The 14,848-nt window shown below is 42.3% G+C and overlaps 2 protein-coding genes across 3 annotated transcripts in view; both read left to right on the top strand.

Moving 5' to 3' along the window:
* Positions 1 to 2,996, top strand: part of AP1G1 (adaptor related protein complex 1 subunit gamma 1) — a 75,597-nt gene extending 72,601 nt beyond the window's left edge. For both annotated transcript variants that reach the window (XM_041770731.1, XM_041770732.1), the window contains one exon: positions 1,710 to 2,996. In XM_041770731.1, coding sequence (XP_041626665.1) covers positions 1,710 to 1,811 — 102 coding nt within the window. In that variant the 3' untranslated portion in view covers positions 1,812 to 2,996. The remainder of the gene's footprint in view (positions 1 to 1,709) is intronic.
* A 6,678-nt stretch (positions 2,997 to 9,674) lies between these two features.
* PHLPP2 (PH domain and leucine rich repeat protein phosphatase 2) overlaps positions 9,675 to 14,848 on the top strand; it is a 74,942-nt gene continuing 69,768 nt past the window's right edge. Inside the window, exon 1 of the mRNA XM_041770229.1 lies at positions 9,675 to 9,799. Within this exon, the coding sequence (XP_041626163.1) occupies positions 9,701 to 9,799 (99 nt within the window). The 5' untranslated portion in view covers positions 9,675 to 9,700. The remainder of the gene's footprint in view (positions 9,800 to 14,848) is intronic.

Raw genomic sequence — 14,848 nt, 5'->3', positions numbered from 1 at the left:
CCCAGCACAGAGCCCAATGTGGGGCTTGATCTCATGACCTCAACTTAAGAGTCTGTCACTCAACTGATTGAGCCACCCATGCACCACTAAAATGCTGCATTAAGGAATTGTCTATGTAGAGGCTAAAGGTCTAGTTTTTTGTAGAAGAGGGAAAGCTTAGATATTTTAATCTTTAAAAGAAAAATGATTTATTAATTTATTTTAGAGAGAGTGTGCATGGGGGAGGGGAAGAGGGAGAGAGAATCTCAAGTAGACTCTGTACTGAGTCCAGAGCCTGACACAGGGCTTGATTTCATGACCCTAAGATCATGACCTGACCAGAAACTAAGAGATACCTAACCAACTACACCACTCAAATGCCCCTTAGACATTTTAGTCTTTACACAAGTTGCAATCTAGGGTAAAGAGTATCTGTAGGTCCCCATATATCTACATTTACTACTATAATTATTATGTGTGCACAGTAAAAATGGAGGCATTTTAAATGTATTAGCCAAATGAAAAGTAGCTTTAGAAACAAATTAAGAGGAGCCTGGGTGGCTTAGTCAGTGAAGTGTCTGTCTTCGGATCAGGTTGTGATCCCTAGATCATGGGATTGAGCCCCATGTTGGGCTCTCTGCTCAGTGGGGAGCCTGGTTCTCCCTCTTCTTCTGCATGTGCTTGTACTCTCTCTTCCTCTGTAGTAAAATCTTTTAAAAAAGGAAGAAACTGAGATGAAGCAATATTTTCATTATATCTTCTCAAAGAAGTAAATTGACTCCACTTTTATTTATTTATTTATTTTTTATTTATAATAGTCACAGAGAGAGAGAGAGAGAGGCAGAGACACAGGCGGAGGGAGAAGCAGGCTCCATGCACCGGGAGCCCGATGTGGGATTCAATCCCGGGTCTCCAGGATCGCGCCCTGGGCCAAAGGCAGGCGCCAAACCGCTGCGCCACCCAGGGATCCCTTGACTCCACTTTTAATAGCAATCGACTAGTTTTCAGTTTTTGAAAATGGTTCAGAGAATTTCTTCACTTTGAAAGATTTCTAGCAGTGTCTCATAACCCCAGTATGATTTCTTCCTTTTATAACAGTTTGCCTTTCCTCTGCCAGTCACTGTATTTTGAGTATCTGCCTGTAGTACAAGCACAGATTCCTTTGATGACCTGATACATAGAGTAAAAATTTCCTTAGTGCATTAATGTTTGAAATCTGCCACATAAAGTTAAAAGGATTTATAATTAGTTCTCTTAAAACAAATTCTGTTACTCTAAGTTAACTCTTTATGTCTTGGCAACAAAATAAGTTTATGTTCACATTTACTATTGGTTTTACAGACAAAGCAACAGTATTTCTGAGTGTAGAGCATAAGATGAGTATGTTTACCTCATTTTCCTGAAAACTTGGATACAATTGTTGAATCTTTTTGAGAAGCACTTAGCCAGCATTACTCTGAAAATGCTCCTGAGTGGTTCTGTCCTGTTATGCAGTTTTAGGATTGAAGCTGACAATGTGTTCTGTAAATATGTTTTCTCTACTTGACTGCATGGAGTTGGCCAGAGTACTAGGCAGTAGTGGTGGTGGTTATGGTTTTTTGTCTGTGTGTCATTTTTAAGAGACAGCTTTGCCCTAAAATAATTTCTCTGAGATTAAAAGTCTATTTGTGGACCACACAGATTCTAGAGATTTCCTTTCAGTGCATAATTTGTGATTCTCTGTTCTATAGCAACAGCTGCGAATGCGGATCAAGCTCACATATAACCACAAGGGCTCAGCAATGCAAGATCTAGCAGAGGTGAACAACTTTCCCCCTCAGTCCTGGCAATGAGGGCTGGCACCATTCTCATTCTTGTCCCACTCAATCAAAGGAACTCTGGGAAGGAGGTTGTGATCGCTGGCAAGTCCCCCCCAACTGTACCATGGGCATGAGGAGCTGAAGAGAACTGTTGAGGATTTTCCTGAAGTTATTGCTGACCTTAAAGCATTGTCAAAGACGAATCTCCTCTCCTCCACTGTTGAGGCCGGCTGCTTCTGGAGGCTACTTTGCACTCTTCCTCCTCTTCTCCTTTGTCCGCACTTCACCCCTCCCACATTTACAGCCAGAATCAACATTCCCTGGGCCCCTGAGGAAATAAGCAGCTGGTCTGGAGGAGAGGACTGGAATCCATGGCAAGAAAACACTCACTCTGTCTCTGCAGCAAAGAGTTATCCCTTCTTTCTACTGTGTTGTTCTGTGGACTGGGCAAGGTGGGGTATTCATTCCTCACTAGCTGGGTTACCATCTTCAGGCGCTTTTTACATCAGGCATTCAGAATGGAAATGTTAACAATGGACATTAGGGAGCCCTGCCTTTTTCTACTGGTTCCCCCAGTGTTTGAAAGAGGCATTAGGCTCCTGGTAGCCTTTTCTGTGCATTGCTGTATACACACAGACACACACATGTATGTATGTTTGTTACCAAGACCTGGGCAGACCTGGAGAGGTTATTTGTAAACACTGGACAGATGGAGTTAAAAAGAGATTTGGCATGAAGGATATGGTGCTCTATTTGTAATAGAAACTCCCAAGGCTCTTCCAGCTCCCCTTTCTCTCCATACTTTAGCTGTAGTCACAAATACTCTCCATGATTTTCAGAATTGATTCCCCTGAAAGTGCAAAGTGGACAACTTCTAAAAGGTATATTAATAATTATTAATGCCCCTGTTCCCACAACAGATTTTAAAGTTTCTCCTAAGCCCATAACTTGCCTGTTGAACTGTGGTAATTGGGTGGAAAGAGGAGTTTGCTTTTTAAGACCAGACTCCTTAACAAAAGCATCTTTGCCCATAGGAAGAGTATCAGACTCACCCTAGAGCATATTGGAGTCATCTTCTCCATTACTCCAAATCTTCCTTTTTATTTCCTGAGCCTGGCTTGGACCTTGGCATTCCGTTTGAATTCCTTCTTCTAACTGGAACATTTGTGTTGTATCTGTAACACTGGCACTGAAATAAAGACCACGCGGTTAAAGAAATCTTTCCTATATTGTACTTTATGGTGTTGGAATGAAGCCTTGTAGCTTCCTTGCCCCCAGTGTGAGAGGAAGTCCTTAAGGACACCATATGGAAAAAAAAAAAAAAAAAAAAGGGACACCATACAGTAGGCATATCCTTTCCTGAGTCTGAGAAGTTGGTCTCATGAGAGGCCAGTTTCATGAATATCTGCATCAAAGACCTGAGGTCTGGAGTTTTTTAAACTAGTGAGAGTGCCAAGTGCTGTTTAGAAAGGACTCGTGTTATTAAACTTTAACACTGAGTTACTAGAATGAGGTAAGGTGACTGGTGGCACATGGTGAATGTACTGCGTATGTTCAGGTACACGGGCACCATGTCTCATGTACTAAAGGAGAAAGGAAAAGTCAGGTCCACCTTGCTCTTAAAATGTTTGCAGTCATTACTGTATTGAGTACAGTATGCTGACTACTTTGGCTTTCGTCTTAAACTTGGATTCAGATACACCACCCCCCCCCCATTTCACCAAGCCTTTACTTAAAATCAGTGTCTTGTCATATCTAGCTCTGTATCAGATGCTAGGTTATTTCTAACATTTGACAAACTGGGATTGAGCTAAAAGGCTCCAAAGGGAAACTTTCTGGTCTTAAGTGTATAAAAGAGCAAGATTTCCAAAAACTTACTCTACTGGGCAAATGGTTGAGTCAAGAACAGGATATTATCTTGTGCACAGATTTCAGTAAAGGCAAGTGTGGACTAGTGTATGTTTCAGACAACTTGCTCTGCCTGTGCAATGAACAATAGCCTTTAAAGAATTCTTTGCAGACTGATTTCATTGGATGGATACTTAATGCTGTGAAACATGATAGGATTAACATAATATTGGTGGATTTCTCGAGTAGAATTTATCTAACATTCCTCTGGGTTAGAGGCTTTATTTTCTCTCATGTTAATAGTTGACCAGCTCAAGTTTCTTTAGTTGGACTGAATTGAATATCAGAAATCTGCCGAAGACCATGCATGCTATCAGACAGTGATAGCTAGCAGAGCTAGAAAGGGTCTATTCTAGTAACAAAGCATCTCCGTGGGTGATTATAATTTTTTTGAGGTGGAGTTCTATGATTATCCATGGCTTTGTCTAGACAGAATACAAATCATGGCCTTAACGCAAAGGGTGCTGCATAGAATATTTGAAGTGATTTTGGAGAGTGAAGCTGAGCACCACACTGAAGAACTAGCAGCCAGAAAGCTGCCTAGGATCCTGACAGTTGTGAAGACTTTTGCAAATGATCGGATCTTTGAAGGCTTCAGCGTGCCTTAGTTTCTAGGATCAGAATTAGTTCTCTTGTGCTTGGCCTTGCTGCTAAAAGGAGAAATCTCTTAATTTCTATGAATACTTAACACATTTCAGTAATTTTCTTTCCCTGGTATGACCATGCAAGGGGGAGCAAATTTGGATAGATTTACAGCATCAGAGCCATTGTAAGGAAAGAGTGATTTCCATGGCTGTTTTAATAACCCTAGGGTGATAAGCAGTGAGCCTCCACATACTTGGACAATTACACATGCACTTTTACCTCATTTTTCCCCCCTTCTTTCAGAGTAGTGTATCCTATCACTCCCAACCCCTCCACCCAAGTAATCCTAAGGGAGAATTCATCTAAGTAATATAAAAAAAAACTGTAGGAAGGGTGCTCTACCCGAGAAGCTTCTCTCACAGTATGGCTGGGGCTTCTGCAGGGCTGTTACCTTGAGGTGATTTGGACAGTCATGGAATGTTTTATGCTGTGTGTAGTGGTCATCTGTTCATTTTAAGGTCTTTCTCATTTAAAGAAACATTCCTCAGTGTAACTTTTAGGAGGGAATTCTTTCCTCTTACTGGTTAAAGATGTGGTACATGCCCTTTGTCCCATTCATATAAAAGAGAGTAGACCTTTAAGCTGTTCAGGATTAACAGTTTGAGTATTTCCATCTACTGTATAACATGCTTTTCATTTTCAGTTCTCTTAGAAGAGGTTGGAAGTTAGGAGATACTGTTTTTGAGGTTCAACTTTATTACTTTCTGCATTGGAAAATACTTGGGCCATGACAACTAGGGGGAAGAAAGAGTTTGTGAATATTTTTTCCTAGTGAATGTATTTTATCTACATTGTCCTACACCGAGTGAGAATTAGAGCAAAAAATGGATAGTCACGGATTTGTGGTTGGTAGAGAGGTGGTACAGGACTGTATACTCAAGTGTTTGGGGGTGGGGAGGGTCACTTGAAGAAGGAAAGTCCTGAAGTTGAAAACACTTTGACCAGCTTTGGCTCAGGAGGGTGGGGCTGCTTGTAGAAGTGGAAGTCAATCACTCTTTTTCAAGCAATAGTAGTGAGTGGGCTCCATCTGCAGGGTTCCAGGACCCAGGACACCTAAACAGAAGAACGTGCTGAAGCAGCTTGCACAGTTGCTTCATGAACTTCCTTGAGGCTGATTCTGGCCTCGGGATGGAGCATTGGAGTTTTTTTGTTTTTGTTTTTGGAACCTGCTGTTGCGCTTTGTGTGTTTTGTTTTTGTTTTCAATTTGGCGGGGCAGGGCGCATGGGAAAGAGTTTCTGAACTCTTTCCTTTGTGAACTCCCATTGTGTCCCTGTAAAGTCCCTTTTCTTTCATAATTGTTGTAAGTTACATTTTCATTAAGCCCCATCACATCTTCTTTACTGTAAAAATATTAAAAGGCTGTTTCTAAGTGGGACGGCTAATTCTAATTATTGCAGACATATTTTTGAGATGTAAAAAAAATTTAAAATTAAATGATAAGTCTTAGAGGTGAGTGAGGAATAAAATGGATGTAAACATTTACATTGGGATGCATTAGAATTCTGCTGTGTGTATTGTCTTTTGGTTGAAACAAATTATGAACAGTGACTAATAATAAAAAGTCAATACTCAATGATTTAAAATTTGCTTCCTTGCTTCTTACAAGTGCATTAGAGAAGCCTTGAATGAATTCTTATTCCAGAGCTTTGACCTAAACTTACCTGTTAACGTTTTTTACACAGAAATCTCACCTAGAGAAATTTGAGCAACCTAAAAAATACTTGCAGTTTACAGACAGTCAAAAGTGCAATTGGGAATTTTAAATAATGCTTACTTCTCCACATGGGTAAATTTTCAAACAAGGCAAAGAAATTGTATCAAGGTGAAATGTGTATTTAGGGGTGGCCATGGTTTTTAGTTACAAGTTTCTATTTGTAAATTATGTTTAAGTATATCTGTGACTGGGAAGAAGGTTTGACCAGCCAAAAATGAATTCTATTTCATGATCTATTTTATATGAATTCTTCCATAGAAGTAAAAGTGGTTGGATGTAGGTTTTCTATCCATCAGGGGTGATCCCTGATTTCCCTTGATTGTGAAGGGGCAGAGCGTGTGAAAGCCCCCTAAGTGAGGAGAAAAAGCGAAGCCTTGGCATTTATTTAGTTTATGCAGGAGTGCCCTTTGGCACTGTTTGATAACTGACATTTCTGTAATCTTTCCTTGTATGTGGCTTAGTTAAAATTCATCTTTGTTTCTAATATTAAATTTAGTTAACATGTTTATCTGCATATAATTTCATGTAGCAGGAAATATAAAAACTACAATAGAAAAGTTCAACCAGTAATAGACTTCATTTACTCAGCAAATACAGAGAATAGTGTTCAGATTCGAACTTTATTCCAGAAGGACCGAATTAATTTTATCACTTTTCAGGGTTTTCCATGCTATTTCCTCTCCTAGTTCAATTGTCCCCATATTTTGAAAACATATTCTTTAAAACCCTGAGGCCAGGTAAATACTACCTGTTTCTTTGGAACTAAAAACATCTAAATCTGTTTAATCTGTGGTAGAAATAAGAGATTTAGGCTTAAAGATAACTTTGTGATCATTAAAGGAGTGGGAACTAGCTATAAATAAGTGAATGTGGTAAAACCTTATGGCTCTTCTACCACATTTTGACAGATGAACTTTTCTTCTCCAGACTTTCTTTTGATTTTAGAGTGAGGGTTAGGAAAAGCTCCTGTGATAAAACGTATGTATGTCCTTTCCTCTCCGTGGAGGGAGAGGTATGTGCAGCTGCTTACAGGAACGATACAGAAGAGGAGGCAGTAATGACTTCTCTGTCTCTTGGCTTGATCTAAACAGTAATTTTTGTAACGATGAACCTGCAGTGAGGGCAGATGGATTTTTGCACAGAAATTCCCAGAGGAATTTATTTTTAGGGTTAGTCTCAGCTGTTTACCATTTCCAGAAATTGTAGTTACATAACCCTTGGCATACATAATGCACATTGCCTTGAACTGGGGAAGAACATGAATATGTGACCTTTGAAACAGTATAAAATGTTAATGGCAGTACATGACTTGAAAAAAAAGAATCAATTGGTTGATTCCTGAATTGGATCTTAAAACATGGAGACCTTTAAAGAGCTACATCATATGATTTCCCGCAGCATCTGGGCTGGTAGTTTTTTTGTTTTGGTTTTCCTTTTGAAAGAGGTACTACTGTTGTTGATGAAAGAAGAAGTAGTGAATACATAACTTTCAGCATATGCTTGTATTCTGAATTGATGCATTAGCCTTTATTACATTAATGGAGAAATCCAATCTACCACCACTATTCTCCAGCACGAACTCAAAATGCTGGTCCTGGGATAAAATCCTTTTCGTGCAGGTGATCAATCAATAAAAAGCTTCTTATAAGATCAGGAAAATGTAATGTATAAAACCTCAGGAAACAGGCTTTTAGAAACACTAATTCTGGACCATATTTTGGTCTTTCCGCTCTGCCCTTGGTCATAGTCCACTTCTCATCCCATATGGGTACCTATAGCTTGTATACCAGTGTTCTTGCTGGAAGAAGTTATCCAGGAATCATTGAAATGAGAATCAACTTTTTTTGTTTTCAATCTTTTTTTTTTTTTTTTTTTTTTAAGATTTTACCCATTTATTCATGATAGACACAGAGAGTGACAGAGAGAGAGAGAGAGGCAGAGACACAGGCAGAGGGAGAAGCAGGCTCCATGCAGGGACCCCATGTGGGACTCGATTCCGGGTCTCCAGGATCACGCCCCAGGCTGAAGGTGGCGCTAAACCACTGGGCCACCAGGGCTGCCCGGGAACCAACTCCTTTAAGTAGCTTTCTTAAAAGTAGTTTCAAGGTAGAAGAAGGAAGACCCAGGAGGTAGTCAATCTAAGAGCTTTTTTCACTTTATAGCAGACTCACAGAAGTCATTTTTAATTTTAAAATGAGACTAACGAAGACTACTGGAGATCGGGATTTTGGTATAGGCAAAGTAGCTCATGTGAAGGGAGAAAGTAGTGACCAAACTTGTATCGAATTGGGATCTACAGGAGTCAAATTTTGTCTTGGGATTTAAAAGATCTCCAAATGGATACATATCCTATAGTAGAGAGGGGACACAGACTGACTGTTAGATCTCAAATTCTCTTGTACTAAGCCTATAATTAAAATATTTTAAACATACAGTTGGTATGGACGAGGCAAGCTGGAGCAGTGGATAGGTGATAACCATTTTTACCAATTGTTCAAAGGTCAAGGGATTACAGATTTTTTGGTGCTTAATTTCTTACATGTTGCTTGAAGATTTATTAACACCTGTGTAAGAGGGAAAGCCCTAAAATCCAGAAGTCTAAAAAGTTTCCTAGGAAAATTTAGAGTAGAATTAAGAGTAGAAGAGTTCCTCCACCTGAGAAACTGAGTAAATCTTGAATTTGGAAGATCAGAATTATAATGGCTCCTATGAATCCCTACTAAGCATTTTGTGTACATTGAAAAAATCTTGATAGTAACTGCTACTCATTTCTATTTCACAGCTAAGAAACAAAGGCTCAAATCAAGTAAATTGCACAAGAGTATAGGTGTAATAAGAGGTAGAGCTCAGGTCTGGAATCAGGCTGTCTGACTCCGAATTTGGCAGTCTGGCTAGTCACAAAAGTACCATCACTGCAGGAATTAAAATAATTAGCTTTTAAGGATTTTCTGAATTAGCCTTGCAAATAATAAAATGGTCTTGGACCATATTATGGCTTGAGGCAGAGTAAGGAATTCTGGTACTTTTACCGAAAGGAGGAGAAAAGTGAATTAAAATGTGGCTGGGCGGTGAGTTGACATCTTGCACACGAGGTTGGGTCGAATTTGCTAAAGAACATCGTGAGCATCTGTAATAAGGAAGGGAAAAGGCCCTGCTAAGGGATATTCTCAACAATCCATTCCGTGGCTTTGCATGTGAGGGTGACAGGCCAGTTTCGACGCAGAAAGAGGAAACACCAGGGAGAGGTAAGTTACGAGAGCCACCCTGAGCGCCAGGCAGCGTCCTGCCGCTACTAATTGGCGCAGACTCCCCCCTGCCCCTAGTCCGTCCAGCCGGTACTTCGGAGGCGGTGGTAGCAGCGAATGACCCTCCCGGCCGCCTCGGCTTGGAGGGCGGCTGGGGGCGCAGGCCCAGCCTGTGCAGGCGCCCGGCTCCGCCCGCCGGGTTGCACCGCCGCCCAGCCGGGCTGCGGCTCGCCGAGCTGAGCCGGGGCTGCGCGGGGCCCGCAGCCACGCTGGTCCCGCTGGGCTGCGGGCGGGGCGGGGCGGGCCCGGGGGGGCGGGGCGGGGCGGGGCCGCGGGCTGCTCGCGCGCGCCGCCGAGGTTCCGCGCGCCGTCGCGCCCGCCCGGCGTCCCAGTGCAGCCTCCGCCGCCGATGGGGGAGGTGGAGCCGGGGCCCGCGGGCCCGCTCGAGCCCCCGGAGCCGCCCGAAGCGTCCGCGAGCCGCCGGCCGGGCGGGATTCGGGTCCTGAAGGTGAGGCGGGCGGGCGGGCGGGCTGGGGAGGACCCCGGGGCGGGGAGAGGCCGCCCCCGCCCCGCGCGCAGGCAGGGCGGCCGGCGACCCCCGCGCCGCGTCAGTCTGTCCGCTTCGCCGCCCGCGGCCCCGCAGTCCGGCGGGGGGCGCCGCGGCCCCGGCCCAGGCCTCCGCCCCGCCCCGCCCCGCCGAGGCCGCAGCCGCCTCCGGCCCCTCGGCTGCCCATCCCTGGCCGCGCGCCACCCGCCTCGCAGGCCCACGCCTTCGGTCCGCCGTCCGCCCGGCCGCCGCCGCCCACCCGGCTGCCGCGGGAGCGGGGGCCCGCCTCGGCCGCCCTCGGGCTCGTTGGGGGCCGGGGGCCGGGGCCGGGGCCGGGGCCGAGAGCGCGCCGGGAGTGCGCAGGGCTTTCTCCGCGGACACCTGAAGACATCACCCCAGCGGGAGGATGGCGGCGGTGATTGGCCGCGCGCCGCCGTGTGCTCGGGGCTGCGCCGGGCGGAGCGGGCCGGCCCTGCCGCGGGGCTCGCCGCGCGAGTTAGGACCCGGCCGCCGCTCCGAGGCTCCACCTGCCCGTCTGCGGAGAGGATCCCCGCAGCAGCCGGGTCTCGGGGAGGCCCCGCGCGCGTCGCTGCAGGGAGGAGGGGCTCGGCAGGAAGGGGCAGTCCTGCGTGCGGGAGCCGGGAGGCGGCGGTGCGGGAGCGGTTATGCAACAGGCGCCCGCGGGGCCTGGGGGCAGGCCCTGGGGGGGGAGGAAAATGAAAGCAGATGTTGGGGCGCGGAGCGGTGGAGCCCTGAAGGGGAGGGGATGGCAAGAAGTTTCGATGCACAAGAAATGTAGGGTCGGGAGGGCGACAGTAAAGATGGCTTAAAGGAGTTGTAGGGAGACCAACTGGGTAGAGTTTTCTGCTGGCCTCTGAAATAGTGGGAGAGGAATTTTTCTGTAGGTCAAGTGTGTAAACAAGATGTCCTGATGATAATAGAGTTCTAGAAGAGGAAATGAGCAGGATTTAAAACTTGGCCACTGAGATGAAAGAGAGAAAAGAACATTTAGAGGTTTTGGTGTCTTTCAGAAATACTTTGCAAAAACAGTGAAAATACACGATGTTAAAAAAAATATATATTAAGTAATAGTTGTCAGTTGGAATTAAGGATGAGCCCTGTACATTGAGATTATTCGTAGGACACTACTACAACATGGGAACACTGGAAAAAAAAAAATGGATGTGAAGCATCTGGTGAACCCATCCATGAAACAACATAAAATAGAGCTCTGTAAAATATAAGACTTTTTTTTTTTTTTTTTTTTTGCTGTCATCTCCCAGTCTTAATGCAGACTTAAAGCAGTAACTTTTCATAGTTTATTCTTTACTTCTGCCTAAACCTTGTACATGTTTATTTTAACTTATTTAACCATAAGTTTAAAATATAATGACTTTAAGCCTTTTGGATACTTATTTAAAACTATAAGGTCATCAAATGTAAATTGTCAGTGAACTTAAAAAAAAAGTTCTGCTGTGGCTTATCAGGATATGGCAGGACTGAGAGATAGGTAATGGCCTCTGGACTAGAAGATAAACAACCTTGGCTTTTTTTATGACAACTTTTTGTGGGGGAAGGAATGAATTGATGAGAGATGGAAGGAACTGAGAAAGGAGGCTCTTGATTCAAGGGTCCTGCCTTCCTAGACTTTCAGGAAGTGGTTAGATTTAGCACTGGTTTCCCTGGGTTCCAATGTGGGAACCATTAGAAAGATTCCAGAAATTGATCTTGATTATAGTACTGAGTTGGTGTTATGGGAGGTTGATAGTGTCTAAATGCTCTTACATCTCTTGCTTTATTGCATGTGGTCAACACTTTAAATAATCCTTGCAAATAAATGGGATTGGCTATGGAGAATAGGTGCTGCATGTTCTACATACAAAAGTTTCCTTAAGTAGCTGAGTGGTTGAATTTTGTGCCAGATGAAGCTGGAAAAGAATATATGGATAGAAGTCATAATTTCCTACCTGTTCTTTGAAGACTCTTTGGACAAGGCTTATCGTTCTTTTTTGTAATGCTTTTATACTAACTGTGAAGTCATGAGCATTATTGCCAAGTAATATAGATCTTCATAAAAAGGCTACTATAACTAAGCCAGTATAATTTAGCCAGATTAGATCTAGGTCCATTATATGGGGTATTGGAAAGTTAGCCTCAAAATCTAATTCCAGATGTATTTAGTGAATTACTAATTAGAGTGTACTCCTTTACTGTTGTGGTTGGAATATAGGTGTAGTATTTGTAATATTCTTAAGATTATTGGGAGTAACTTTGAAGAATAATTTTCCAGATGTTTGCTACAATTTTGGGATTATTTTTTTACTTAGACTATAGAAGATAGATCATAAACTGGACTGCAAGTGCCATGAAATCCATTTTTGTCAGTACTGGTTTCAAGTTTGTACCCAAATAATGTGCATTTATGGTTTTTAAAAATCAATACCAAGATTTTTAATAAACTGAAATATTCTTCTTCTCCTTACCTGATCCCACTCTTTCCAAAATATTGCTTAACATGTATATTCCTAGAGATGAGCCCATATTGTTTTAAAGTTTTGAATGCAGGAGCATATCTCCTACCTTACGGTATTTCACATTCTAATAGAACTCAGTAGGGAGAGTTACTTGAGCAGACTTTTTCCCATACATATCTTAGAGTTAATTGTATGTGGGTGTTTAATAGTTTATCACCTCTGAACTGATCACAGCCCTCATGTTATTTTCATTTTTAGAGAGTTAAAAGCTTAAAACTGAAGTGGGTACTTTATTCATGGCTTCTAAAGACTTGCAGTTTTTAGAACTATATTTCAATCTTTTTTTTTTTTTTTAAGGGAGAGTGTGGGGGAGGGGAGACGGAGAGAGAGAATCTCAAGCAGTGCAGAGCCTGATGAGGCTCCCTCTCACCATCCTGAGATCAGGACCTGAGCTGAAATCAAGTCAGACGTGCTTAACCGACTAAGCCACCCAGATGCCCCTATTTTAAATCTTAAATGTGCTTTTACACTTGTTTGATGTGAGAGGTGATTATAGACCTGTTCCTTTTAGAAAAGTTTGTCAACAGTTTTTATGTAAGAGTAAGGGAAGCAAGAGAATCTTCTTAAAATCTTAACAATTTCAGTGGAAAAGTGATTCTAAAAGCTGAAAGCATCAGGACAGTACTGGCCTTTCCAGCAGTTATCTGATGTTTTACACAGTGGAGAAGGAAGCACTAGGTAATTCAGCAATAGCTAGTAATAGCTGAACAGTTCATCTAGATCTTTGCCAGAAGGCTATGCTTGCTTGGTATCTAGGCCTTTTTAAAATGCCCATTGAGCAGGTTTAAGAGAATGATACCAACTAAAGGTCTAACTCAGCAGTTTATCTTTAAAGGATAGAATATATCATATAAATAGGAGATACATTCTTTGATCATCAACACATGAGTTTCAGTAAAGTTCTTAAGGAATTTATAGTCTTTTAATTTATTTTTTTTTCTGGTGCAAAAAGTGTTTTTATTAAAGCACAGGGACAGAACCCATGGGCACAAAGAGCTGCCAGGGATTTATTGCCGCCTTTTTTTTTTTTTTTTTAAGGGATTTATGGTCTTAAGGAAAATGGAGAAACACATTTTAAAGATTTTATTTATTTATTTGAGAGAGAGAGAGAGCACAAGCAAGGGAGGGGCAGAGAGAGAGGGACAGTCAGATTCCCTGCTGATCAGGGAGCCTGACATGGGGCTGGATCCCAGGACCTCGAGACCATGAGCCAAGCCAAAGTCTGCTGCTTAACCAATGGAGCCGCCTAGGCACCCCTTTAAACACATTTAAAAATGACTTAAAAGATTCTTTTTTCAAAGATTTTATTATTTGAGAGAGAGAACAAGCACAAGCAGGGGAAATGGCAGGGGGAAAAGGAGAAGCAGACTCCCTCCTTACTGAGCAGGGAGTCCCATGCAGGCTCCATCCCAGGACTCTGGGATCATGTCTTAAGTCAAAGGCAGATGCTTAACCAACTGAGCCACCCAGGTGCCCCTAAAAATGACTTTAAAGATCCTCACAGAAGAAAAATCATGGGTGAACTAATATAATAACTTCCTGGGATTTTTTTCTTGACTTTTCTAAGATTGAGAAGATCATTGGGCCATTATTTGACCTTAAAAAGTTTTTTAAAAGAAGCTTTTTGGTGGTTCTGTGGAATAGTTATCTACTTGTTCTCAGTAATAGTGAGCAAAATTTCTCTCTGCTCAGTGCAGAATGGAGAGCTTCTTTGTATAAATATTACTGTACTGTGTAGAATACTGTTTTAGATGGGCCAGTTGATCTTTCCCAAAGACTAAAAAAGAAAGAATATTTAAAATCAGTGATAAATTATTCAGTGGCTAAAATTACTTGATACAAATATGATGGCCTTTGTCTTTATAAAATAAGTACTTGAAATCCCTTTGTTAATTCTGAGATGTTCAGCTTTGAGAAAATGCTTTTGTGGAGAAGAGAGACCTAGTTCCTACCTGTAACAGGGGTTTATCCTACTTAATCTAAAGTTAGAATCAGTAATAATCCTCATGGTTTTGAATAGCTATATTCAAATCCTTAATATCTGTAAAACAGTGGATTTGCCTGTTATCCTTAATTTAAACAACGAAGCCATTCTCACTCATATTTTTCTTTATCCCCACATGGAAATACCTTCTCACTTTTCCTTCATGTTTCTTTATCATCTTAGAAATTGAATTTAAGATGCCACAATTACCCTCAAGTACATAATCTCAGTAATCACAAAAATAATATTTGCTTTATTTATAGGTATTTCTGACTTCCAATGAGGAATAGTAGCAAAAATCTTTTTTTTACTTTGTGGTTGGTAAAAAGATTTTAGGGTTCTCTGTATAAAAAGGAGACTTTCCCCCCAAGTTTGTTCAACTTCTTGCCAGAGCAAATTGGGCTAAAGTACAGACTGGGAATACATTCTGTGATGTGATGTGATGTGATGTGATGTGATGTGATGTGATGTGATGTGATTTCTGTGAGTTCT

This window comes from Vulpes lagopus, chromosome 10, assembly GCF_018345385.1.
Source record: "Vulpes lagopus strain Blue_001 chromosome 10, ASM1834538v1, whole genome shotgun sequence".
NCBI classification, from domain to species: domain Eukaryota; kingdom Metazoa; phylum Chordata; class Mammalia; order Carnivora; family Canidae; genus Vulpes; species Vulpes lagopus.
This window is presented reverse-complemented; position numbering and strand designations above follow the sequence as displayed.